This window comes from Corvus cornix, chromosome 3, assembly GCF_000738735.6.
Source record: "Corvus cornix cornix isolate S_Up_H32 chromosome 3, ASM73873v5, whole genome shotgun sequence".
Lineage (NCBI taxonomy): Eukaryota > Metazoa > Chordata > Aves > Passeriformes > Corvidae > Corvus > Corvus cornix.
The window spans coordinates 101,634,151-101,661,642 of NC_047056.1; the positions used below are offsets into that span (position 1 = coordinate 101,634,151).

The 27,492-nt window shown below is 42.7% G+C and overlaps 1 protein-coding gene across 1 annotated transcript; it reads left to right on the forward strand.

Annotated features, from left to right (window-relative positions):
- Window positions 1-98: 98 nt before the first annotated feature.
- On the forward strand, window positions 99-20,939 carry TRIB2 (tribbles pseudokinase 2). The gene is made up of 4 exons (XM_039569149.1): window positions 99-174; window positions 1,024-1,442; window positions 5,430-5,722; window positions 18,592-20,939. Exons 2-4 carry the CDS (start codon window positions 1,173-1,175, stop codon window positions 19,058-19,060), a joined length of 1,032 nt encoding a protein of 343 aa, XP_039425083.1. The 5' UTR covers window positions 99-174; window positions 1,024-1,172; the 3' UTR covers window positions 19,061-20,939.
- The last annotated feature ends 6,553 nt before the right edge of the window (window positions 20,940-27,492 follow it).

Genomic DNA, 27,492 nt, shown 5'->3' on the forward strand with positions numbered 1-27,492 from the left:
CGGGGCGGGCCGGGGCGGGGCGGCCGGGGCGGGGCGCGGCGCAGTGGGCGGTGGGGCCGGGCCGGGCCGGGCCGGGGCGGGCGGCGGCGGCGGGGCAGTCGGGCTGCGCGCTGGGCACCGTGCGGGCGTGCGGCGGCCGGCAGCGAGCACGGAGGCAGCCAGCGTCCCCGCCACGTAAGTAGTTACTGATACGCCGGGGGGAGACGGTGCCTCGGTGGAGGGGAGCGACGCGGCTGCCCCTCTCCTCCCCTTGTCCTATCCCCAAGGGAAAAAAAAAAAATATAATCAAACAAAATTTGCTCCCTGCATTTATTCTTTTAAGCGATTCCAGTTGAATACCCCCTATGGCCTTCCGCTTATCGCCCTCCCAGCCCCTGCAGTAAGAACTCGGCCCCTTCTTCGCCGCGCCGGTTTTTCTTTTCTTTGTGCGTGAACTCCATTAAACGCGGCGAAGGCAACGAGCCCCCGCTCACAAATCCGCTGTGCAGGGGGAGCGTGGGAGCGCTCTCTATTCCCTGGTTGCACTTTTTGTTCTGTCGCGACAACGCCAGCACGTTCCTTTCCGCCAGCGCGCAGCGGTGCACGCTGCCCCGCGCTCCGCCGCGCTCCCCTGGTGCCGGTGCGGCTCCCCCGAGCCTCCCGCCGCGGTCCCACTCCTTTGTCGGCCCCAAGTTGAATGCTCCCTCGCTGTTTTCGCGGGGCATTCTCGGAGCGCCCCGGGCGCTAGCGGCGAGGCTCCCGCGCCATCTACAGCCGGGCCGCGGCAGCGCGGCGCTGCCGGGCCGTAGGGGAGCGGAAGGACGGTCCCGCTGCGCACACCGCGTTACCGACCTTTTGTTGCCGCCCGCGCTGCGCGCCCCGCGGGAGCGGCGGCCGCCCAGCCCTGGCCGCGCCGCCGCCCGCTCCTCGGCTCCCCAGCCCCGGGCGCCGCTGCCCCGCCGCCGCGCTGCTCCGCGCCGCTGCGCGCCCGGCCGGCGGCGGGAACAAAGGGCCGCGGGCTGAGCGCTCTCTCCCTGTGCCCAGGACGCGGCGCTGAGGCTGGTCGCCCGCCGCCGCCGCGCTCCCGCTCCCGCCCCCCCCGCCACACAAAGGCAGCCGCAGCTGGACGGGCGAGGGACCGCGCTCCACGCCAGGGCTCCGGTGTAGCGTCTCGGCTGGTCTCCTCCATACTCATGAACATACAAAGGTCAACCCCTATCACGATAGCACGATATGGGAGACCGCGGAATAAAACCCAGGATTTTGAAGAGCTCTCGTCCATACGGTCCATCGAGCCAAGCCAGAGTTTTAGCCCGAATCTAGGCTCGCCGAGCCCGCCGGAGACCCCGAACTTGTCGCATTGCGTTTCTTGCATCGGGAAATACTTATTGTTGGAGCCTCTCGAGGGAGACCACGTTTTCCGAGCCGTACATCTGCACAGCGGCGAGGAGCTGGTTTGCAAGGTAATGCTTCTCCTTGTTCTCCCCCACCCCGGGTTCTCCCCTGTCGCGCCTGGGTTTCCCGTGTCTTGCAGGAGGGCGAGCACGGCCGTGTACCTCATTTATTGAACAGTGGAGAAACAAAAGGCGGGGAGACAGGATTAAAGGCGCATCCTGTAACTTTTCCCTCTCTCCAGACAATGGCCACGTTTTAGCGGTGGCCCGGAGCCAGGTCTGCCTTCTGTTGGCAGGGGGATATTGTTCTGGAAAGAGCCGTTCTTGAAGTAGGTTTTAACGTGAGTTCAGACCAGGAGAAAGCCTCATCTTCCCCACTCTCACTTTTCAAAATGGAGTAGGGAATCCCCAGCTCATTTTCAGGTGTTGGGACCTGCTGGCTTCCTCGATTTTTACTGCCCCCAGTTCTGTGCGTTGGGGTACGGAAGAGGATGGAGAAGCAGGGGGTGGGAGCCGACTGCCACCAGCTTTGTCTTAAAAGTGATTTAAAAACAAGAAGCACATCTAATTAATCAGCCTGAGCTCCCTCACGGTGGAGGTTGTTTGCAAACAGCATCCTCCCCCATTGCCCAACTGAACAAGAATAAAACCTGCACACCTACGGTTTTTAGAAGTGCAGACAGAATAGCTATCCCACTCTTTGTAGCCTGCCGGCTTTTCTCTGCCTCCTTCCAATTTTCTCCTACTATTAAAAGGTGAGCTGTGGGAAAAAGAAATCCACATGCGTGCACATCTGTGGAGGGATGTTTTTCTCCTTTTGAACTGAGGGAATATTATCCTTTGTTCCCAAATTGCGATTCTCATTGTCTGTAGTGAGACAGACTTATGTCCAGCAAACTGAAGCAGTACCCAGTAGTAGTTTTTATAACTACGTAGCAAATTGCAACCTTGCAACACATGCTGCAGTGTTTGTGTTATTCCCAAAACATGGAATTATGCCATTTGGCAAATTTCTAGATGGAAAAGTAGATGTATTGTAGCTTACTAGTATTCCAGGGATTAATAATAGTGTTGCTGACTGTTCCATACTTTCTCATACTTGATTCATAAAAAGTTATGGACTAGGCTGTAGCAGAGAAGTGAAAATAATTGCTCCTCCTTGCTATTTGTGAAGATTGGAGTTCAGAGGGCAATTTAAATATGCTTACTGATTGAGTTATAAAATCTGAAATTAAGGCAGCCTAGGACTTCATGTGATTATTTAGGGGAAAAAAGGCCCATGGCTTTGCAAAGAACTAATATTGCATGCTGAACTGGATGCTTTGTTACTAAACTGAAACAGAACATGAGAATTTCGAGAATGAAAGCCCAGCTCGATGCAGTAGTGCAGTGCTGCACTCTAGGACATTGCCATCTTTTCATGAAATAAACAGATCCCACAAAGCTGCTGCTCTGCATGAAATTCTAGGTGAACTTGCATAGCAAGTGGTAAAGCCAGGGCTATGCGCTTCTTTGTTTCCTGTTTGGTTTGCAGGATTAAGGCACTGTTTTGATAACAGTATGAGCAGTATAACTGCAGCTCACAGAGACTGGGCTGTTATTTTTTTTCCCCTTCCATTTAAGCTGTTAATGTTTTTGAGCTGATCCTGACATTTGAATAGTATCAGTTTTTCCATATGTGCGAGGCACTACTAGCTGTGCTCCAAAAATATGATCTTAGCCTGGATTGCTAGTTTGTGAGCATGGAGTTGTCAGTCCTGAACTCAGCTTAATTTAATGTGCGCTTTAAAATGCCTGCAGTATCATGACAACTGTTTGTCAAGTAGCCTTCCGGCAAAGAGACCTGCTCTCTGGTATCTTACTGAAGATGCTCTTAGAGATTGCTTGCAGAAACGCTGGGTTGGATAACAGACACATACTGATGATTCTCAAGATTCATTTGGCTGCACCCACCGACTGTACAGATCCTGTTATTTGCTTCAAGGCTCTGTGGCATCCAAACAATGGTAACTTCTCACTTCCAATTCCCAGCGAGAACTAAATCAAACTGCAGCTTATTGGACATTTGCTGAATTGAGGCCAGGGATCTTAAAAGCTGGGATACAAAGAAGCCCTTTATAGAAGGTATTTGAGACTGTAGCAGGATGATAGTGCTTCCTATTTACCCCCTTTCAAACACAGTACTGGTACATATCCAGAACTACTTATTTAACATAGTCTGAGAACCATAAAATGTAACTAATTTACATTATGATAATCTGGTTTAGGAGAGAATTCTGGAAAGACGTTTTTTCACATGAGGGTTTGAGCTACATGAATATTCCTGCTTAAATTTTATTTCAAATTTTATTTCTTCTACAAGTAGCTGCTTGTAGAAGAGCCATTCACTTACAATGTAGTAGTTAGAAGTTTTGAGATCCAAATATCAATGAATTCTCCTCTGGAATGAATTGCACACCAGGGATTTTAGCAACACCTCCTCCCTGCCCTGGTTCTGCTTCCCTGGTGCACCATGTCACCAGAATGCCTCGGTGCTAATCTTCCCCCCGTAAAATGTGCTGGGTCTGTTTGGCAGTCTGCCTTTAAGGTTGTTTTTCCCTGTGCCGGTGTATGGCAACGCAGGTATGGGATGAGAGGAAAGGGAGGTGGGTAAGGAGGGGGTGTCCCAGTTTCTTGGGATTTGGGTCCTTTTCTGTGGAAGGAATTTTATTAGGATTGTGCTCTGAAGCATTAAATGATGTGGATTTTGAAGCCTCAAGTAAATTTTGATTGAACTGTATCTTTCTCGCTCAATTTTTAAAGCTTTAGAGAAAGCAGGGAGAGATTTGCTTCTCAGAGAGGATACAAGTACCCACTATCAGAACACAAATGCTAGAATACAGAAAAGAAAAAAACAATTGAAGTTTAAAATAGTGGTTAGAGAACTAGACCAGTTCTTCATTTTTATATTTTGTTCAAAGGACACATGACTACCTTAAATTGTTTTTACCAAAGTAACAGAACACCCACAAGTAAGTTACATATTAATTGAATTTTTATGCTGGTGGAAATGCTAATCCTTGCTTTGTAGTCCTCTGCAGCAGGTATAATTAAAAATCACTCCTATCAATACTTTGCTCATAGTCTCTTTCAGCACACACTGACTTCAGTTATTCTCAATGAAGTCTTTCATTTTCTTGTAATGTGGTCTTTTCTCAATTGACTCAAATACTGATTCATTCGTCATCACTAGATTATAGTAACTTTTTATATTTGGGTTTCCCAGCAGCTTTTTTAGTTCTTACAGCTCATTCATAAGATCAGTGATAACATACTTAGTAGTAAAGGGACACTTTGCTTTTAATGGAGCACTTGATTGAAATGCAGAGAGTTCAGGGTGGTTTTGTCTTTGCCTTTTGAAGGGTGTTTGTCTGTGCTCCAACAGGCAGAGCTATTTCCCTTCTGATCTTATAAACAGCCATTGTGGAACTGAGAGTTGGAAAGTGAAAGTGACTTTGCTGTTTTTCAGAGATGAAAGAAAGGCAGGAAGTAAATAGGAATAGCAATAGATGATACTTTAATCCTGAAAATCCTTAAGGCTTTAATGGGTTAATAAAATCAGAAGAGTCAGGCATGTGTATCAGGGTGGATTTAATGTGACAGCTTGTCTCAATACAAAGCTACTGGCTGTATTTTTTATAAGTTTATTTGGATGGAAAATAGAAGATAAACATGTTTCCTTCTGAGTATTGCCCTTATACATCACTGGTCTTCACAGCTTAATTTAGATTACATTCTAGATGTGATCAGCTGTTAGCTAATCTAACTATGCTTGCTACCAGTTTTGAAGACTAGCCTTTCCTGTTAAGGTTATGTATGTCTTCTGTGTGGGGTTGTACAGTCTGCTTTGTCTTGTCCTCAGTCCCGTGAGCTTGTAACATCCTGTTTACATCGGTGTAGCTTTTAGCAGGAACATAAATTGTACTTAGAGATGGTTTTGTTAGCAGAATCAGATGTACCATGACTTCACTGTCCTTCATGTCACTAACTCTGGCTTTACTGTCATTGTTCCTGCAGGTGTTTGATATTGGCTGCTACCAGGAGTTATTAGCACCATGTTTTTGTCTGCCTGCGCATAAAAATATCAACCAAATTACTGAAATAATTCTTGGGGAGACAAAAGCGTATGTGTTCTTTGAAAGGAGCTATGGGGACATGCATTCGTTTGTTCGTACCTGCAAGAAGCTTAAAGAAGAGGAGGCAGCCAAACTCTTCTATCAAATAGCTTCTGCTGTTGCACACTGCCATGATGGTGGACTGGTACTGCGAGATCTCAAGCTGCGAAAGTTTATTTTCAAGGATGAAGAAAGGTAAGAGTCTCCCTGACTTTACGGCTGGGGGTGCCTGAGGTCAGATAGTTGGAGTTGCAGGACATTGTGCCCTTTGTTATTACTGTACCATTTGTTTGTGGTGCACTTTATTCTCCTTTGCAACCTGATTGTGGGGTGGATGTGCCATTTTATCTTCTGGCTTAGGTTTTGGAGTAAAGTAAAGTAAATGTAGAGCACTGTTTGCATCCGTGCTTGGTGTCTTCATCTCCACCTAGAGGAGTTTTCTCATTCCTCATGGGGAGACATCTGCTGCAGGAAAGCTCTGAAAGAGTGTCTGGTTAAGAGCTGTACTATCATAAAGGCTGCTGGTGTTAAAAGAGGAAAGAGGATCCAGTGTGTTAAAGAGAACTGGGGGCTGAAGTGGCTCATTCCAGTGAGGAGGCATAAAGAGGAAGAATAGTCAAGTGTTATCTGTAGGACTGTTCTGAGGATATCTTGTTTTCCATCCTGGAAGGGTCTGGAGGCTGCTTGTAAGGGTATTATGTGGTCACTAATCGTACTCAGACTAAAACTGCCTTGCTCTGTGGGTGCTTGTGTGTAGTATCAGCTGCTGTGGTACTTGGGGAACTACTTTTTTTTTTTTTTTTTTTTAATAATATCTCCTTTCTACACACCCTCCTGTGTAAATGATTTGGGGAAGGAGTATGGGAAGACAGGGAAAGAAATAGCACTGGGTATATTGTTGAAGTGTTCTTTCTGATGTGGAGCGATAGTTATACTGTTGTACCTGTGAAATTTCCTATTTCTTTCCTTGTGTTTACCAGTCTTCTTTGTCTTGAATGATGAATTTATTTGCAACTTCCACGTAAGAGCAATAAATACTGTCAGAATAATGTCAGGTTTTCACAGAGTGGTTAAATTGAAAGATGACCATAAAAAAACCCCAAAAACCATCTAAATGGGAGCAGAGTCTGCCTTCGTGCTTCTTCCTGTCTTAGTAGACGATGGGAATATGTTTAGCCCTTTTAATTAAATCCTAAAAATTGTCTGAAAACTTGTTAAACTGCTGCAGAGTGAAATGGATGTTCTGGGGAGCTTTGTTAAAAATAACCAGTGAGTATCAATCCTGTTTGTGGGAATTGCAAGCAAGAAACAAGTTCTTGAAGTTCTCTACAGGCTCAGGAAGTTGGTGATCCAAAAATTAGAAAAAACTAATACACAATTCATTCAGGAAAGAGAAGTTCCTGGTCTTAAAATAAAAATGACATCATAGAAATGTTCATCTATCCCGTTTAAATATTCTCTACTTAAGTTTTATTGCAAGCTGAGTTTTGCAAAATAGGATTCTCCTTTTAATCTATTTGCAGCCTGAAAAATAATGCATATTTTCACTTCTTAATTCAGTTCAGACTGCTGTCCACAAAGCAAATAGCTTTTTTAGTTCTTTATTTTTCTACCACAGCCCCAATGTCCAATTGCCCTCTCATCCTTTCCAAATAAATAAGCCTAAAATGAAACTAGCTTAATGTCTATTCATAGAAAAATGCAGAGCAGGTAGATATAAACCGCACTTCCACAACTTTTATTCCCAGTTTAATAATTAAACACCACTGTAGCACCTCTGATGCAGATAAGAAGGAAACTTGTGCAAAATAGCTTGAGAGGGGGGATTGTTTTCTGTTGTACCTGATAACATCCTAATGTTAAAGTGGATTTTTCTTCCTGGGGATATATGTAAACCTGTGGGGTTTTGCATGAAGAACAGAACTTGGAAAAGCTCCTCTGAGAGAAGGCAGTGTGAGCTCAGGCAGTGCAGTGGGAGCAGACACAGGCCTGTGCTGAATGCTGTTGAACTCCTACCCTGCTGCTTACTAGGAACTGAATGCAACACAGGAGGCACAGGGCCAAATCCTTCAGCCACCCAAGAAAAGTGGTGTGTACTGTAATAGCAGTGTTGGCTTTTATGAATGTTTTTAACTTAGCTGTTGTCTGCAAAATGACACTGTTACTCACTTTTGAGCATTGTCTTCTAATTATACAATAATTCACTTTAAAGGTCAAATAGGACTTGCTGGTTATTTTTAAGATAATCATAATGCGGTTTTCTTCTGGATATAATGCTGGTTTGTAAGTAGGAAGGTATTGTAATCCTTTCTCTGCTAAATAAACAGATGAAATAATTTGAGATAGATATAGAATGAAACAGCAGTGACTGCCTTTTTTCACATCCTCTGATCATCATACTGTAATCAGTCATCACTTTCAATCTGCTGCTATATTTAGAACTGAAAAATCTTCCTGGTCCTCCTGAGTTCACAGAGGTGTTTGTGTGTTGCTTGCACCCCTCTGAGCTCCCATTTGTCTGAGGCTGCTGCTGAGGATGCCTGTGTGCCGAGCAGTCCTTGAGGAGCTGCCTTCAGCAGCAGTGCCTGGCAGATGGATGCTGCACCATCCCTTGCTCTTTCGTACTCATAATGAACCAAAGAGGGAGAGAAGAGATAAAAATGATGTTTTGAGAAATGTGTGTGAACTCTGCTGCTGTGCATCACCTGTTCTTCAGTGGAGCTCTTTCTTAGTAGTTCTTTTCCTATTTCTTCAAGGCTGTTTTTCTGCAATTCATTTTAAGTACCTACCACTTTGAAACTTCCTCTTCTTGAAGACTCTCATGGCTTTTATTTTGGTAGAAGAAAAGATGGAATATCTAGCACGCAGGCAACACATGAATGGAAAACTTGCTGGTTTTATTTTTTTTTAGTAAGATGATTGTCTGCTGTTAGCTGAGAGCTGCCAGACTGGAGGAGCCAAAGGGAAATGTGAAGGTTAGATGGAAGCAGTTCCATTTGTTTAAAAAAGAAAATCAATTAAAGCATTTCTTAGTACATTTTCTTCCATTAATCCTAATGAGGTTCTGGTAGTTCAATAGGAAAGCAGAGCTGCTGAAGTTCTGCAAGTGGGTGCATACAGTGTTGAAATTCTTTTTTACCCCATTCCCATTACCTAAATTACAGCTGGAATTTGCAAAGATGGAGCTCCTAATCTAGCCAGCACCATGAGTGCTCTTTGCTTCAACTGATGTCCCTGCTAAAAATGCATGTTACTTGGATGTTGTAAATCACAGTGCCTTGGGATGTTTGTAATGAGCTGGGAGGTAAGAAGGTGGAATAAAGTATTGTTGTAGGCTGGTAGCACTGAGCATTTTGTAGGGGCCCTAATGGTACTAGAGGTGTTCTCTTAATGTGCTAAATCAACGCCAGACTGTGATAGTGTTTTACACTATGGCGTGTGTGTATGTACATCAGTGATTGAATGAAACTCGGAATTCCAGTGTGGGAACAAACAGAAACAATTTGTCTGTGTTTCCAGGTAATTTATAGTTTCTTTAAATCCTGAACTGCAGGAGTTTGAAGATAGGGTAAATCGCATTCCATAAAAATGATGTGTGCTGTTGCAACATGGGTTTTTTGTTTTGTGTAAAAGGTAGTACAGTTGTGGTTTTTAGGCGGAGGTGTGTCTGTGGATCCCTTTGTAAACTACAGGTGAAATAGCTAGTCTTGTAGTATTGAAATTTCAGAGTTAAACTCCATAAACCTGCAGCTGATTTTGATGAAGCAGAAGTTCTAAGACATTACAGCATGGCTGGAAATCTTTTGTAAGACTGGGTTAGGAAGCAGCAGCACATCTATTAAATGAGCACAGTGGCTTCCAGAACACTGAAAATATGGAAAACAATGCTGACTTGCCATGTTGAGTCTCAACAGACTTTCTAAGGTACCTCTAAGATACTTGAATACTTCAAAAACTGTGTCCTTACACTTCAGAATGAAACTTGAATCCAAAACAGTGGATGACCTACAATAAAACGTGGTCTTATCTGTTTTCTGCTTTCATCCATGTTGCTAAATATTTTTTGTCCTGGGTATTAAGCCAGGTTGCTGTTTTGTGGCTCTTGTTTTTGAGTATTTTATCTGTGTTCGTGGCATGGTATTTACTGTTTTCCATGTACAGCCTGTCCTCGTAGTAGGGCCTTGGGCAGAACAACTGTGCCCTTCTCCTAGCTGGTGTCCCATAATGATGTTGTAGAACAGGCAGGTTTTTCTGGGTTGTGTTAAAAATAGTGCTATACACAGTATATAGCTAATAAAGCAGTTCATCAATCTGATCCATAGCAGATGCTTTGAGAAAGAGCCATCTGAAAGATCTCAGAATTAAATGAAGCATTTCTGTGTTGGTTGTTTCAATGGTTTGCTTAATACAAGAACATTTCTGCTGTCAGGGAATTATTAATTTCTTTACTGCATTTTTAAGCCTTTAATTATATTAAAATATTAGCTGTTGTAATATTTGAAGCTTAAAGACCTTGTACGTTCATCATACTTGTTGAAGGGAAAATTAAAATAATTTTGGTATTTAGATACTGTAATTTTCCTGTATTCTTTGAGTAAATATGAGGCAGGTGGGATTCAATAAAAATAAATAGGATTTGACACTTTTTGGTCTATGCCAGAGGAATGCAGCCAGTACAATACACTAATTTAGAAAGCCTGTGTTAGCATAACATATTTACTTGGTGCTCTTAGAATATTTTTTTTCCTCTATAATTTCTCAGCTTTGAGTGGATGATGCTTTAACATGACTAAGTTATGTGGTTCGCAATCCTCATGATAGAAACGTCATCTCACACAAAATACAAATGCATATACCAACCTTTTGCATGTTGACCTTTCATTTTTTTTACAGTTAGTAGTAATTTTTCTCTCCCAGCGTTTGTCAAATTGTAATGTGGTTAGCATCTTTTTCATCAGTGTGTTAGAACTTGCTGTTACCCCTACAGTTCCATAGAGAACATGCAAAAAGTCCTAGAGAGTCCTAAAGTGGAAGAAAATCAAACAAAATGGGAATGCTCTTAAAGTACCTGAAGATTTGTAAATAAAAACAGTCTTCATCTGTTTTGTCATGTAAGCACTTCACACTACCCTGAATGGGGCCACAGGGCCAAAGAGCACTGGTTCTTCAATAGTGGAGAATCACAGTTCAGATTTCAAACCAGAAACTATTATTCTTAGAATATGGGAGGAAGGTGAATTTCTTCATGGGCAGCAAATCTTTGCTGTCAGGCTGAGGGTAGAAGATGAAGTGGTTGCGCAACTGTTTTCCACAGAAGGGTTCGTGCCCCCCTTTCCCTTTATGTGGTTTGGTTACTAAGTCTCTATTCTCTCACCATGTTCCTGGGAGCAACACTGAATTTGTTGGGTGTGTGGTGCCCTTCCCAGTTGGAGGAAAGAGGGAAGCTAGCTGCAGATGGTGAACATCACACTGCCCTGTGAAGTTCGTAAATCTCCCCCTAAGGGCATAGGTAGTCATAGAGGTTAATTGTTGCGCCTAAGGTTCTAAATTAAAGCAAAAGCCAGGGAAGATTTGGCTGCTGGCTGGCCCTGGGATGGGGATGGGTACTCAAGTGGACCTTGAGTCAGCTCAAGGCCCTTCAGTGAGACCAGGAGTGTCAAGAACCTTTGCTGTTGTACCCAGTGCTGGAGTTTGCAGGAGGTTTTATCCCTGGACTGTCTGTGGCTCATAGTAGGGCCTTGTCTTCACTCTCTCTGTTCAGGCAGGATGCTGCAGTATGTGTTGGCTGTCATGCCAGTCATGGGTGGTGCCTCTTCTGAGATGCCCATCATGGGATTGATCTCTCTGATGAAAGGTGCTTTGTAGTCCCTGGAAGTAGATGTGTCTTAGGACATCTCAAATTGAGTTCAACAGCTGGTCCTTTCGAAGACTTCAAAACCTACATCCATAAACTTGCTGCAAAATGGTCCATGTTGACTTACGAGTGGAGACTGAGGGTAGTGTCTGTGGATGTCTCTGCTGGGGGTGAGGAAGGGAGGCAGGAGCCCGGCTAGCCACAGCTACAGTGGATTGTGAGAGTGAAATTCTTCTGCTGCTTTCTCTTCTAATTGTTCTTATTATCACACTGGGAGATTACTTCAGGCTTGGGAGGGAGAAGAAAGGTGGAGATTGTAAACAGGAGCTAACCTGGGGCATATTTAGTCTTAAGCACCTGCTTTTTTGGTAGATTGTATTGCTTGGAAACAGGATTGTAGACATCTAAGCAAAAGGTTTTCAGTAAGGTTGTGAAATAATGGCATGGCTGTGCCTTAGAGATGCTGAGTAGGCTCAGAAAGTGCAGGGCTGTTTTAACAACATGCAATTATGTTAACAAAATTGTGGTCTCCTTTCCCTGTGGAGCTTCATCATGCACTGTATGAAGAGATCTATAGAAGATGGGGAACACAGCATATGGTTGACAGCACAGCCTTTTAAAATCTGATTATCAATGTGATCTAAAAATATAAAAGTGAGGTGGTGAAGTAGCTGTCCTGAGCCAGATTCTTATAAAAAAATGGATTGCTCAGGGTAGTGTAACTGAGCTCCTCTGTGGAAAGGTCTGCACTGGATTTCACAGCCTGCACCCCAACACATGCATCACTACCTACCTACTCTCTGGGGAACATGTTTTGTGGTTAGGCAACAGGGGCATTGGAAGAAACAAGGTACATGGCATACAGGACAGGCTGTTTCCAGCAATCGTATTTGAGTGTCGTAAAGCTGAGGTCTGGGGCACCAGCCCTTCCTGGAGGTGAGTCAGAGCATTTTTAAGTGGAATTCCGTAGGAAAAAAACCCAAACCAGCTTAAAACAAGTTAAAAGCTCTTAAGTTGCTAGGTACTGCACATCAGGAGGGGGTGAAGGCAGGGCTGACTGTGCTGTTAGCATCTCTGTAGAGGAAGGGTGGGGGAGATGTAATTTTTAGAGGCTTCCTTATTGTGTGGAAGTACCAGTGAGGAAATCTTCCCTTAGGAACAAGGTTCATCCTGTAAACCTGTGCTGTCTGCAAGTCCCAGTTGTCTTTCGAAACATATCCTTGAGCCTGTTTCATTATGCAAGAGACTGTTTATCTAACAGCCTTTGTGCAGAGTTTGTTTTTTTCTTCCCCGAAGTTGTGTAGGATGTTGTGTGGTGAACTCCCATGCTCTGTGCTGTTACAAACTGGAAAGGGATCTATTGGTAAAAGGAGCAGGATTTCAAGTTGATGTCATACCATTTCCCCCCTGCTCCTGTGTGCCTCTCTGCCCCCAAGGAGATCAGGTAGTTGTGAGTTCAGAACGAGTCTTTGCACCAAGCTGCAAATCATCTGCCTGGGGTTTCGTTACCGCCTTCCCTGTCTCACTGGCTCCCTGATGGCAGCTTACTTCTGCATTATTTAGGAGAGATTCCCTTAGTTAAAAAAAAAAAAAGTCAATTAGTGAAAGATAACTGCTTCCAATGTCAAGCTTGCCTTTTATGTTTTTTGCCTCCTTGTGACTCTAATTGTGTGCATGCTCTTCTCATCTTTATGATGGGGTGTGAGCAACTGACCTCGATTAAATGACCTGTAAATTATTGGCCACATAGGAGCAATCCCTGGTCTACTGGGCAGTCAGTGGCTTGAGTGCCTCTAACTAGGGAAAGGCTTTCCTGGCCTCAGTCAGAGTAATACTGAAATATGAGATAACATTGCTTGGGTGCTTTCAGTTTTTACTGTTGGAGGAATATTGTGAAGCACCTTTAGAAATTGCCATTTTATATTTACCTGCAATTGTATTAATAAAATGGCAATTTAGATGGCAGTGATGGTTGTATCCTGATTGCTGGAGTCTGCTGCATAGAACCTGTAAGTCTGGATCTTCTAATTTGACCCAGCCTAAGTAACAATTGGATGGTGTGATGGTGTATGTGGAGTGTCCATAGCAGGATGGCTCCTTCAGTCTCTTCCCAAAGCAGCTTATTTGGCTGTCATATGGGGAGTGTTGCTGTGCAAAAATTGTGGGTCTGGTCTGCAGTTAGTGTTCCCAAAATGGGAAGGGTGGCTGAGGTGTTGTTCAGGTATTATTTCTCATACAGATGGCTTTGGGGACAGAACAGAGGCAATTGCTTTCATTGTTTCAGGTGCAAGCTCCTTTACTAGTGACTGCTTATTTCACTGCAGTGAAGATATTTTCCTCTGAAACACTCAGACTATCAGTTGTTATCTCTGCTTTAAATGTTCTAGATTTTTTTTTTTCTCCTGCCTTACGTGTTTAAAGCCCTCTGAATAATTCCACTGATTTTGGTATGGAAATTGTTTGCTTTTGGAGAGCAAGTGTGAATGCTGGATTCTTCGGTGTCAAAAGGCAGGATAGCAATTTGCTGGTAGTCCCAAAGCTCTGCAGGGAAGAATAATGTGAATCTGTCGGAAAAAAGTGTGGGATGTGCAAGAAAGGCAGAGGTGAGTGCTAACTCAGGAGGTTGCACTGAAGAATCTTCTGGAAGATGTTTAATTGATTAGGTTTTGTTACATTACTGAAGAGCAAAGTCGGAATGCAGCCAAGTAATGAATGGCATATTGATAAGAAACTCAGAGTGGTATTGTTTTTCATGGGTTTCCCTGACGGTTTCTATGGGGACAAAGACGCATTTCCCGTCCGAGTGCTGCTGCTGCCCTCTGATTGCACTTCTGTGGTTTCATTCACCAGTAATGGGAAAGCATTCATAGGCAGAATAGCTTCCCCTTTTTACATAGCCATGATTCAGGGCTGTATTTTTTTTTAATGCATTAAACTAATGCAGTGTTTTATCAATGATCTGATAGACTCATAATGCTCTTTTTCCAAGTGCTTATTCGGGATCTGCATTAAAACTTGAAATTATGTATTGTAATTACATAAGTGTTGGCAAAATCTTTGTTGCCCTACAGTATGTGTACAAAGTGATTCTCATCCGGCTGTGGCAGTAGCTTACATTTGAACTTCAGGGATTAATTTTGTTGCAACTGTTTGTCGAGCTCAAATGCTGGTGCTTTTGGAAAACTTTTTTCTCTTGTGGGGATCCTTTAGTTGACTAATGTGAGTTAATTATTTAGAGAATAAGAGGTTTCTGGAGAATTATTTTTGTTTTTCCTTTTTCTTCTCTGTGATGGGAGGCACTTCAAAGTTGATTATGATTTCACATCTCATGTTTGGTTTTGCCGTAACAACGTCAAATTTCAGGTTGTCCAGTTACTCTGCAGTTGGATGCACTCCCCACCCTTTAGTGTGGAGGTTCTGTATTCTCAGAATCGACTTGTAGTTTTCAGGGTCTGTTTGTTGTTGTTGGCTTTTATTCCTTTTCCTGGGTATTTGATTTCAGTGCTTTCTGAGAGAGTGTGGGGGAGAGAGAGATTGCTTCTCATTCAGTGTGTCTCTGCATTTCTGTGTATTTAGACCTTGACTCCCCTTTTTCCCATTCCTCTCCATACTCCCTGCCTGCTGTCCCCTCCCAAAAAAAACCCAAAAAACAAACCCAAAAAACTCTCTTGCAGAAAACAGAGCTCTTTTAGGCAGTGCTTGAAATGCGGAGGAAGGGAAGACCAACAGAGCTGGAAGCTATTTCTCGCAGGGATGGGGTGCTGTGCACTGGGAAATAGCAGCTCCTGAGCCAGGCTGCTCCTTTTTGATTGCCTGAAAAGACGTGAACTGACTGATAAAAGGGGAGCGAGAGTTGCCATGTACACCTGCGCAGTACCCAGTGGTAGCACTGCACAGACTGCGTTCCATCTGCGAGGCTGAGGTGGGTGAAGTCATCTGTCACTGAAAATGGGCTGCAGTGGGTCTGCCCAGCCCCAGTCCTGGCTGGTGGTGAAGGGTGCTGGCAGAATCACCCTGTGAGCTCTTTCTATCGCCAGCTGTGTCAAGTCAGACAGCCCTTCCTGTACTCCTGTGCTTTCCTTGCTGTACGGTTGGAAAACCTGTGTTATCATCTAGTGCAAGGACACCGGGCTTTACAAATGAGACTGGGAACCACCTGAGTTGTGTCTGGGTGTAACTGGGACAGGAGAAAGCCATACTGAGGCCATGCAGCTGGCAGTGTGTGCTCAGGGGATGCAGGCCCTGCAGTCAGCCAGAGAAATGTGTGCCCGGTGCTGCAGGAACGCTGCCTGCTTGCAGAGGAGCCATTTCACCACTTGCACCTTGCACACAAGGGTGTTCCTGGTTGTGAGGGTTTGGGGGCTGACCAGGAGGAGGAGGACTGAAGGTTGTGTTTTTGTTTAATTTGGGACCTTTTGTTTCCTCAAAGCCTTTCAGCTTAGCAGCATGAAAAACCCGGTTTGAGTGTTTTCATCATTTGCCCACAGCTTACAGAGGAGCAGGCAGATAAGGGCCAGCTGTTGTTCCATTTGCTTGCTTAAACAAAACCTGCTGTATCGTGTGGAGGCTGCAGCACCTTGCAAGGAAAGCAAGACAGGGGCATGGCTTTTGTGTGCTGCTTCTGTTTTATTATCAAGAAGTTATTTCTTCTCTTGGAAAAAAATACGAATTTTTGACACACCTTGCAGTCTGCTCTCTGTGGTTTTGTACTGTGTCCGTTGCAGGAAATGAGAGATTAGGGAATTCCAATAATTTTATGTAATATAAAAGCTTCTTATTGAACTGTTTTTCTAAAGTCTTTGGCAACTCCCAGAAATGTAAAATAGGATGGGAAAGTAAACAACATTTCCCTGTGCTGTTGACACTGGGATGGCAGGCAAGTGTGTATGTGGGGGTGAATTCCCTCCTGGAAGTTGTTTATAAATAGCCTGCTCTGCCCCACTCCCTGTGTGTGTGTTCCGCTTCTGTTAGTTAGCAGGAGTGAGTTGATGCTTTCCTGTCTGGCAGTTCAGTGACTTAATGCATGTTTGAGTAGCTGGCCTCACTGTTTTATTGCTACACATGCTTTTCTATGGAAAAACTGAGGTGGGCAATGCAAATGGAACCACAACTCATGTCCCTGCCTTCCCTTTCATTTCCTCTTCTCTGTTCTCTGCCCTCTTTGGCATGTTTTTTCCCTCTGGGCGTTTCTCCTTGCTTCTCTCCCTATGCTGTGCAGGTGCGGGAATGTGTCAAAGCTGAGCACTGTGAAAGGACTCTTCTCAAGTCACTCTCCTGTTGTGGACCCTCTGCTTTGTGTACAGAGGGAAATTTCTGTGGTCTTGGTAATTGTAGTTCAGTTTCTCCTTGCAGCCTACTTCCTGTGTGAGGCACTGCTGTTGTAAAGTATTGTTTGAGTGCTAATGAGGGGGTTGTCCATGGCCAGAAGTACTGTTAGGCTGGCAGTGGGAATTAATGAGGAAGCAGGTGTGTTGAGCAAAGCTCATCAGAAGTGAACTGGAGGAGCAAACATTGGCTTATTTTAGGAGAGAAGGAGCTGCCCTGACACACTGTGCTTGGGAGCCAGGTATTCGGAGTTCTGTATTTATGGCTTCCTCATTTGGGCCACGTTGCCAGAGGGGCTTTCACCTCTGCTAGTAAACGTATCTAGCTGTTGAAAAGGTCCAAGTGTCATGAAAGTTTATGGCACAGTTGCCTCTGGAGTACTCCGCGGAGTAAAATACTCTTCTGTTGGTTCAAAGAAGATAGGGTTGAGCTGCCCTGGAACTAAATCTAAGCCAAAGCTGGCCCAGATGTCTTTTGCAGCTCAAGCTCAAGCAATGTTGTCTTTGGTAAACATTTAAGAAACAAGGCTCTCCTTGTCTATTTTAATGCCTGTTAAATTACGTGCTTTAGTCAAGAGACGCAAGTTCTGCTTTCTGGGATGAAATTCAGTCCCTGCCTGTGAATGTCTGTGGTATGGGAACATGGCCATGACACAGGGCTGAGAGTGATTGTAACAGATCTGTGGGGTTGAGGGATGAGGGCAGTAATACCCTAAGTTGAATTATGACCCCAAATTGTTGAAAGGAAAGTCTGCACTAATGCTAGGTCACTCTGCCATCCCAAGGCACTGGACAAGCCCTGTTGCATTGTAGCGATTCTGTTCTCAAAACCATCCTTTGCTGGGAAATAGTCTAAAGGTTACTTGGTAATCCTTTGGATACCTCCAACAGGGAGAGATTTTAAAATGTAGATATGGAGCCTAGCAGTGAGAATTGAATGGAAAGAAAGATTATGTTCATCTAGTGCTATGACAAGCAGCTCTGCATCATTTTTTCTGCTCCTGTGTGATATCCATAAGGGAAGAAAATTCTCTTGCAGAGATAATTACTGCAGCACAATGACAAGTTCACAGTGCTTTGCAGGCAGCAGGAGTTTGCAATCTAGATAAGGCATCCCTGTCATCTCTGCAACTCCTTTGCCAGCTTCTCTGTTCATTCCAGTGCGAGGAGCTCCTCTGGCTTGCCTGGGTAGATAAGCTTGCTGTTAATCTTGGCCTTCACCTCACCTATCTCCCTTTGCCCAAAAGTCTATTTGGGAAGACTGAAATCGGTTAAAAGTGCTCTTCCTTAATTTCTCTTAAAATTGTTGGGGTAAAGGAAAATGTTGGTTGGTCAGAGGGATCATTTAGGGCTGGAGTGACCATTTTATTACTGTTAAACCTTGTGGAATTACAGGTGTATGAAGCAGCTTTGCCAGCATGAAGGTATCAAAATAACCTTGTGTAGTTAGGACTTGGTTTGTATTTGGGCATGAATCCTACGTGGGTACATTAGAGTGCAGCCAGCATAGAAAAGATCTTGAGGTTTATGTCTCCTTTTGGAAAACATGTCTACGTAAAATTAGTCAAAAGCATGAATATGGCACTTCCTTTTCTCTTTTTAAGAGATAAACTTTTTAATGAGTTTACTGGACAAAACTGTATTTGAAATCTTGTATCTGTCTGTGTGGTAGTATTCCCTATATGTCTCTAATATCTCTAACCAGTATGGAAGAGACAATATCAATTATCTGTTACAACTGCTGCGAGTGGGATTTTAAACTGATTCACTTCTGCAGTTGTCAAATTTTGTAGAGTATGACTATTACAACCATGTAATTGCAACAGCCAGAATTTGTGTTTGATCTTTGCTTACCTTGATAGTGTTTTTTTTTTTTTTGCCCGCAGGACTAGAGTGAAATTGGAAAGCCTAGAAGATGCTTATATTTTAAGAGGAAATGATGACTCTCTTTCTGATAAGCATGGATGCCCAGCCTATGTGAGTCCAGAGATCTTGAACACAAATGGCAGCTACTCTGGCAAAGCAGCGGACGTATGGAGTCTAGGTGTCATGCTTTATACCATGCTAGTTGGACGCTATCCTTTCCATGACATTGAGCCTAGTTCCCTCTTCAGCAAGATCCGTCGTGGGCAGTTTAACATTCCAGAAACTCTATCCCCTAAGGCAAAATGCCTCATACGTAGCATACTGCGTCGAGAGCCATCAGAAAGGCTGACTTCACAGGAAATTCTGGACCATCCATGGTTTTCTACAGATTTTAATGTATCGAATTCAGGATATGGTGCTAAGGAAGTATCAGATCAGCTGGTGCCTGATGTCAACATGGAAGAAGACTTGGACCCATTCTTTAACTGAGCACAAAGACTGGTGTTCAGAAGGTACACAACCTGGAGATGGACACATGAAGGAGCCCTTCCTGACCGCGTTCAATCACATCCTGCATCAGCCTAGCTTGGTAGCAAAAGACACTCAGAGGTCCTCGGATTGAGAAGGAACCTCCACAAGGAGCTAATATAACAAATGTAGCATGGGGACAGATTGGGGGGGCGGGGGGAGCTTGCTATCAGGTTAGATTGATTTGGAGGAGAAAAGGCAGCATGGAGCAATTGTAGCTTCTCACCTTTTGGAGCCAAGGAGACTGCACATGCCAATTCTGGTGCAGCTGTATCACTCCTGTTTCTGTTTCATTAAAAACAGTGGTAATTCACAACAAATAGAAACTTTTGCCTCAGCTCACATCTTGGCATCGCACTGTTAGATATTTAACTTCAGCCATTATTCAGGGAAAATACAATTGGCTAACTTTTTTAATCAGATGTCTAATAATTAATGGGATTAATATAAGAAAAAAATTAGGTGCACAAAGATGGACATGAAAAGTGGGTGCTAAAAACAAGCAAAATTTCAGTTCATGTCTCTTGATAGCTATTTTCAAGTCATTTCTTCTAAATAAACTACTTAATATTCTTGTCAGGAAATGACATTTTAATGCTTTGTTCCCTTAAGGGGAAGTAACTGTCATTTAACAGGCTGTTCTGTTTTGTGTCAAATGGTTTGTTGCAGGAAGCTATTATAACTCGAACTTCCAGATGCATTACTGCTATAATGGGGGGGGGAAAAGAAAAGAAGAAAACTGTATAATTTTTTTTTAAAGATATGAGATACTGGCTTCCATATCTGCCATGCTGCACGTATATGACTAGAGAAGGCAGAAAGCCCTTAACGGTGTCTTCATCTGAGAACCAATCTCTTCTTTACTGACTGGCCCATGTGTAAATAGAGGGCTCTTTATTATTGAGGAAGAGTATTCTGGGTTTTTTTCTTTGAATTCCTTTAAACTTGGGAATAGAATTGTTTGGTTTTGATTTTTGTTTATGTCCAGACTAAGAAATAAGAGGGTATTAATAAGCTGAACATTTATATTACAGATATTCCTCTTGAAACATACACAGTAATATGCACCTTTTGTATTGTCAAGACTTATTCTATTTATTGAAGAAAATGTCACAGTAGTGATATATTAAGCCAGTACTTCAATTACGGGTTGACTTGGGATGACATGTTACATGCTGTAGTTAACACACTTCTTTTCTGTTCAGGTATTTCTGTCCCTAAATAACTTTTTATTTAGCTTCTTTTTTTTTCTAGATAGCTTTATTTGATTTAGACTGGCAAATGTTTTTATTACTGCTTTTATATTGCTGTATGATATTGAAATCTCTTGGCATAAATATTTGTGTTTCCAGTACCTCAGTTGTTCTGATATTACTGCCTGTATACGTTTTGTGAAGTGGTCATGTTTTTTGGGTAGGTACATGTGGACTCTGTAGTATGTAAATGTTACTTGAATTTGTGCTTAATTATAGTATGTGGCATGTGCGTACAGCTACTTGGCATTTGACGTATGGATGCTATTTGCCTGCCTTGCAGGAAAGTTACGGTCCCACTCTCAAGAGGATGTTTCACAGTTCTTTATCAAGAGACAAAGCTAGCTGCAGCTGACCTGCCTTGGTTCTATTTTGGTAACTAAGAATATAAAGGAGTAATGTTTTTACACTCTGAAGATGGTGCTGTGTCAAGAAGGACTTTTTTTTATTTTATAAGTACCTTATAGGAGGAAAGATTGGTGATGTGCATGGTGGGGTTTTACTGCCTCTGGTGCTTTGTCATGTATTTGGTTTCATGTTTTTGTCCTAATCTCTTCAATAAATAAAATTGTGCATATTTAACTAAACTTCAGTGGTGAACAGTATTCTTACTGAATGTCTGAGCTGCTGCAAGAGTTTGCTCCGTTAGGATCATTCAGCTGGTATTTTTTGTGTTGCTGACAAGCTCTTGCCAGTCCCATGAGCTGAGAAAACTTAGCACTTACATTTATTTACAAGGTAACACTGTAACCCTTTTCATCAAAAATTTTACCATTTGCTATGAACAAAACTAGCTTTTATTTTATTTTCTTTTGGCTTGTCCCTGCCTCTTACCAAGCCCATTTACCTTTTTTAGAAGGGTATTGAAATGTGGTGAGAACTTTGGTGGTGGGAGGCTCTTTGGCTGATGAAGAGAGTTACCAAAATGGAGTGAGCTGGAATTTGCACTTTCCAAAATCCCAGGGCAATGTGCATCTTGCATTTGCACCTCAGTTCCAGACAGAGTGGATCTGAATTAGCACCTCCTGATTTCATGTCTTTTATTTAAGGCCAGATTCTGTTTCTGTCATTCACCTTAATAATTAACAGATGCAGGTAGTGACATCATATATAAGAGCATGTGGGGTAATAAGGTGCTTTGTGAACGTGAGGCAGGACAAATGAATCCTCATCTATTAAAGTTTGAACTAGGCTTTGATTTGAGCCACAGTGCAGGCTCTTTTCAGCACCTCTGTAGTTTGAAAAAGCTATAGGTGGCTGACAGTCACCCTTAAAGAAACCCCCCAGCCTCAAGACTCCCCATTGCAAAATAAAGATTATTGCACCAAAACTGCTAGCACAGGGTTTGCTGTCAGCCTGGCTAATTGTGAACTACATGATTTCATCCTAGGTAATTCCTGGCATGTGTTTGAGCCGGTAGGTTGAGAATTAAAACTGTTGATTATAGCACCAACCAGAAATGTTATTAACATGTAGAAACACTTAAAGATCAGTTTTTAAATGATCTGTATGCCTGCAGCCAAAGTTTAAATTACTTGAAATTCTTTCAAATCAAACTCCCACAATAAATGTGCTTTATAGAATAAAACCAGATTGTAATCAGTCATAGAGAGAAGGGGAGCACTGAGGATTTCCATCTCCCCCACTAAAACTTCTGTGAACAGCTTCTGTTCTGTTTGGGTGGAAGTAGTTAGACCTTATTTTTCAGCAACCTGCATGCTTGCTTTTTCACTGCCAGTAATTATACGGAAAATGCAGCTGACTAATGATTGCTCATTTGCAGTGAATTTTTTTTTTGAGGATAAAGCTTTCTTGGTTTTGCTGCAGAGGAATCCTTTGGCAGCTGAAGTCAGTTTTGTAAAATGCTGAAGGGTGTCTTGTTTTTGGAGCTTCCTTGTTCCTAAATCTAAACCCAAGAGGGGGATTTGTGATTCTGATTCCTGGCTCATTTTTTTTTTTTTTAATTTCTGCTTCATGGGCACTTCTAGTCAAGTACACAGGTATAGCACTGCTTGCTGCAGAAATGCTTGACACAGCTTTCTTAGTGCTGCTCAACCCTCAGTTTGGGTAGCAACTGCAGTGGGATTCAGGATTGCTGAGCAGGCTGTCAGATAGTTGCCTCAGTCCTGGGGAAAAGGATGATCATCTCACAACTGTGCAGGGTGAAAAGCCATGTCTACAAACAAAACTGTTTCACAGAATATGACCCCATGGCAGGCTTTGGAAGCCCTCCAGCCCCTCCTTCTCCTCTACCCCTCCCAACTGAAAAAAAAGTTTGGGGTTTTATTTAGTGCAAAATATATTCTGTTGGTGCAGCACTGTGTGTGATTTCAAGCTACAGGCTTTTCTTCAGGACTGCACAAACAAGTGACAATTACTCCTTTGGCACCATGATGTCATATAACCTGATCCCTTAGCCTTGCTGAGGTGTGCATGTGTTAGGGAGATAAACAAGTCAATTAAAAATGCATTCTCTTGTAGATGAAATAACCTTGGTAAACTTGTGTTTCTGGAAAGAAAAAAACTAAAAAAGCCCAACCCAAGACTCTTGAATCCCAAACTGCACTTTCCTGGCAATTGGAGAGGAAGGGGATGAAACGTGATGCCAAGGAAAAATTATTAAGAAGGGAAAAAAATAATACACTTCATCCTGAAATGATTGTGTTGAAATTTGGAAATGTATGAGTGAGCTCTGTGACTAATAGCATAATGCATACCAAAAGAATTAGTAATAATCAGGTCTTTATTCTTAAAATTTTGGCTAAGATTTCTATGAAAAACTTGCTAATTTAATAAGTGACAGTCTAGCTAACAACTTAACTAGCTTATAACTTTCCTAGTTTTTCAGTAGAAGCAAATGTTGAAAATTAGTAACACGATGAGACAAATTGAAATCAAAGTGTAAGAAAAGTGGGGTATAAATGACCTGTAATATGGTGTAATTCCCCTGGAACAGGAGAAACAGCTGAGGAAAATTTCTTAAGAAAACCCAAACAAGAAACCAAAAAAACCTTTAAATCAGGCCAGTTCTGCCACTGACACTTGCTTTTCCCAATCTTTTTAACAGTTATGTTCTTGATACCAGTTTCCGTGCCTCCATTTTGGCTTTTTTGACACCTGAATTAAACAAATACAGGCTATTAGAGTGAAATTTTGATCCTCTAGAGATGCCTTGCCAGAGGCCTCTATACAAGTTTGAAACTCTTGGCCGTATTTGACTTGTAAAGTTTTATGTGTATTGGTGAGTGCATGCAAATGTGTGGAAAATTACATTTACAGTGATGGTAGTATAAATTCTGAGAAATTAATTTGATATTATTTGCGCTGATACAAATGAGCAGAATCTGTTTCTTAAGGACCTAGATAGGGCTGACTTCTGTGTTGAGAGGTGTCATTTATTCTTTATATTACTCAATTTAAATTTGTTTAGACTCCTCTCAAAAACTGGCTCGATACAGGAGTGGATCCCATTGTTCTGATTTTCCTGCCTCCTTCACCCAGCATCTGTAGCCAGCAGGGCAAAAGGAAATAACCTTGGTGTGGCAGCTTGTGGAATAGGTAATAGGTTAGTTGCTACTGTGCTTATTTCTGCTCAGGAGGTTAAAGCATTGCAAAGCTGCTGCTGACATCATTCCAAGCACACAAAAGCTGACGTCAGTGGCACAGTCTATTGCAAGGTGTTTATCTCCATCTGATTAGGCTGGCAAAACGTGTACTGAGAGAGCAGTACACAAAGAAGGAAACTCTGTTTGTCCATGCTTCCCACTCGCCCTGACATCAGAGTCAGTCCTGGAAAGACTGAAACATGTTGATAAGGCTCCTGTAAAAATCTGTGGTGCTACTATTGGAAGGGACTTTTTTCCATCTGAATCTCCAAGCATCAGTGTTGAGCACATAATTTATTGCAGGTGGGTGTTGGGCAGCCCCTCCTTACAGGGGAGTCCAGGTCTGAACTTCTGGCATTCTCAAAGCCTATCAAAGTGACAAAATAAGAAGGGATGCTATGACACAGAGCATCCTCATTCCTCTTCTGCCTGCTGCTCACCTAAGTGTGGGCCATTGGTCAGCAGAGAATTGCTGCTGGCTGGAGGGAGGCTGCTGGCTCTGGCTGTTGCCCTACCTGCAGCCGCTGCCCATTTTCCCGACAGTTGCCTCATCTGCTGACCGTGCAGAACACACAGACAGCACCAGCTGCTGCCATGAGAGACCAAGCCACGCTGCCTCTGTTTCCCCCATCTGCTGGGATGTGCTGTAGACGGGGAGTAAAGCAACAGAAAGCAAATATCTTCCTTCAGCTGTGACCAAACATACCCTTGTAAACAGAGACTTCCACCCATAACCACAAATCACAGAATGTGCTGAATTGGAAGGGACCCACAAGATCATTGAGTCCAACTCCTGGCCCTGCAGAGCACCGTCCCCAAGAGTCACACCCTGTGCCTGAGAGTGTTGTCCTAACACTTCTTGAACTATGTCAGGCTTGGTGTTGCAACCATTTCTCTGGGGAGCTGTTCCAGTGCCCAGCCCTCCTCTGGGTGAAGAACCTTTTCCTGATATCCAACCTAAACCTCCCCTGACACAACTTTAGACCATTCCCTCAGGTCCTGTCACTGGTTACCGGAGAGAAGAGAGCAGTGCCTGCCCCTCCTCTTCCCCTCACTAGGAAGTTGTAACTGCAACTGGGTCTCCTCTCAGTCTCCTCCAGGCTGAACAGACCAAGTAAGATGACACCTAGCAAGAGTGTGCTCTATGGATCCAGACAAATTCTTCAAGGTATGGAGCAGAGCTGGCTAAGTGTCTGATTTCTACTCATGCTGAGACCTGACTCTTTTTTTAATTCCGAGTTCATTGTTTCTCTCATAACATTGTAGGGTTAAAATTTGGTCTAATTCAGTCCCTGGAAGTAAGGAAAAAATTTAGACAGAATTAGAATATCATAGGTTGAAAAAGGTGTCAAATTCCATGCATTTGTGGTTTAATTTTAAAAGCTCAGTATCCGCCTGCTAGAAGAGGAGAATTCTGGCTTACTGGTCATCAATGTGCATTTTATTGCTTCATATTGTGTTGATTTCTACTTCCTCCTATGTGTAATCACCACAAGAGAAGATTATTGGTGATTTCTAAGTGTTTGTAATTACTAATTTTAGTTTTCACATTAGCAAAAATGTGTCTGATCCATGCAAACAGCCTTTAGAGCTGCTGTAAGATGGAGTGTTATCTGTGGGTAAAAATTGCAGCTCTTCTGGGTACTGAGTTTCTGACAGGGCTCCAGCTGCATTAGGGTAAAAGGACTTTACTACATACAAACTTTTTATTAGAATAAATGTTGCTTCAAAAATTACATAACATGCCTACTCTCCTTGGTAGCTCAAATCAAGACCAATCAAATCAGGATGCCCAAGATGAGTAAGTATATGCATATTTTACCAGTTGTTACTTTTTAAAAACTCTCTAATTCAGTCAAAGGAACATATCTTGGAAGAGCAATAGCCTGATTGCAACAGACAATTTATGGCAGAGAAAAAAATCTTTTTTTTTCCTTTTTTTTCTATTCAACTTGACGAGAAATGTTGACAAATCCATTTTCTTGGTACTGTGTAGATTATTGAGTCCTTTCCCTGTCTGAGGAGCTGCTAACATGAATAACCAGTGATCTCATGTAACCTCAGGACAGCAGTGAGATTTGTCAGAAAGTTCGCAGTGTGCTGTCTTTAATTTAAAAAAGGAACATCAGCAACATGAATGCATGATTCAGAGAAATCCAGCGACATTTGGCTATTGTCTGCAGCTGATAAAACTGGAGTAGTCGATGTTGCCTGATTTCATCCCTGCTGATTGATCAGGCCATGAGGATAACCCACATTTTCCTGCAAGATTAAACTTTTCCTGGATAAATTTAGCTTTGTGTAGACAGCCAGGACAAGGTCAAGGTTGCATTTATGTCCTCAGAGCACGAGATGCAGAGCAATTGTGCCCTTCCTCTTTTTTTTCCCCCCTTATGAGTGGTCTTTCTGCGTAGTTAAAGGTAGGGAAGATAATGCCCTTTGCCCCTTGTGTAGTAGAAACATTGTTGAGCTGTTCCAGAATAATAGTCATGCCAACCTGCCAAGGGCCAAGTGGTATTTTGAGTTCTACTTATTTGCTATTTGAGCTAGAGGGGGCTGTACCTTATATTTTCCATCAAACATGCTGGGATTGTACAACTGATTTTGAAAAAATGCTACGATTTAACAATATCTGCTCCTTCTTCTACAGTTCTTTTTCAACAGCATCATCACCATTTTCTGTAGTTAGTAATTTTTGGGGAAATTAAGTTTTTAAATTTTGGATAGTCTTGCCTATAAATAAGCCTTGAAGCTAAAAACCATAACAAATACAGGGTATTTTATGCAAGCAATCATAAATATTTGGTAATCTGTTTTCTAAAATTACAAAACAAAAATGAAAATCCCTTGGTCATTCTGTTTAAATAGTTTTATCTCCTGATTTTTTCCACACTGCCAATACACTTTGCTTTTATTTAGGACGACTGCAATTGTAAGTGACACTTGTTACCATGGGGCTTATGCTGCCAGGTCACTCAGAGTGCATTTGGAGGCCACCATGGTGAGCGCACCATAGAAGTAAGAGAGAAAGGTGTGTGTTGTGTATTATATCCAAAGGCTATCTATCTCAGAAACACCAGACTTTTTTAAAGAGTAGAAGGCTTCCCATCTTTTTCCTAATAGTAGATGGGATTAAGAGACTCTGAATGTTGCTGCTCCCATCCATAAGTAATGTTTCCAACATGGTAGCTGTTGGATGCCAATTGTTCAGGGAAGTGGAAAGAAGTGTCTAAACCACATTTTTCTATACTTCTTTGCAACTTCTTGACACCATCAATTTACTGTGAGTTCCAGTCAGCTGAATCAATAACAGATATAATCCCCAGAGACCTGGGAAAGACCTTCTTTCAGGAGGTTAGTAGATTAAGCTATAGGCTTCATTGTCTGGGGTGGGATCATCATGCTCTTGCTGCAGAACTAGACCAAAGACTGATATTTAGGGCAGTTTTAAAGCTTGTTCCAAGATTGTTTTTACAGGAAAAGGTTACCCTGTCAGAGCACAGCAGGGGAGATTGACCGCACTTCTGAAGTCAGT

Coding starts and splice junctions, on each gene's coding strand:
- TRIB2 (XM_039569149.1), top strand. CDS start 1,173: ATGAACATACAAAGGTCAACCCCTATCACGATAGCACGATATGGGAGA. Junction 1,443..5,429: donor GCGAGGAGCTGGTTTGCAAG/GTAATGCTTCTC, acceptor TTGTTCCTGCAG/GTGTTTGATATTGGCTGCTA. Junction 5,723..18,591: donor ATTTTCAAGGATGAAGAAAG/GTAAGAGTCTCC, acceptor TTTTGCCCGCAG/GACTAGAGTGAAATTGGAAA.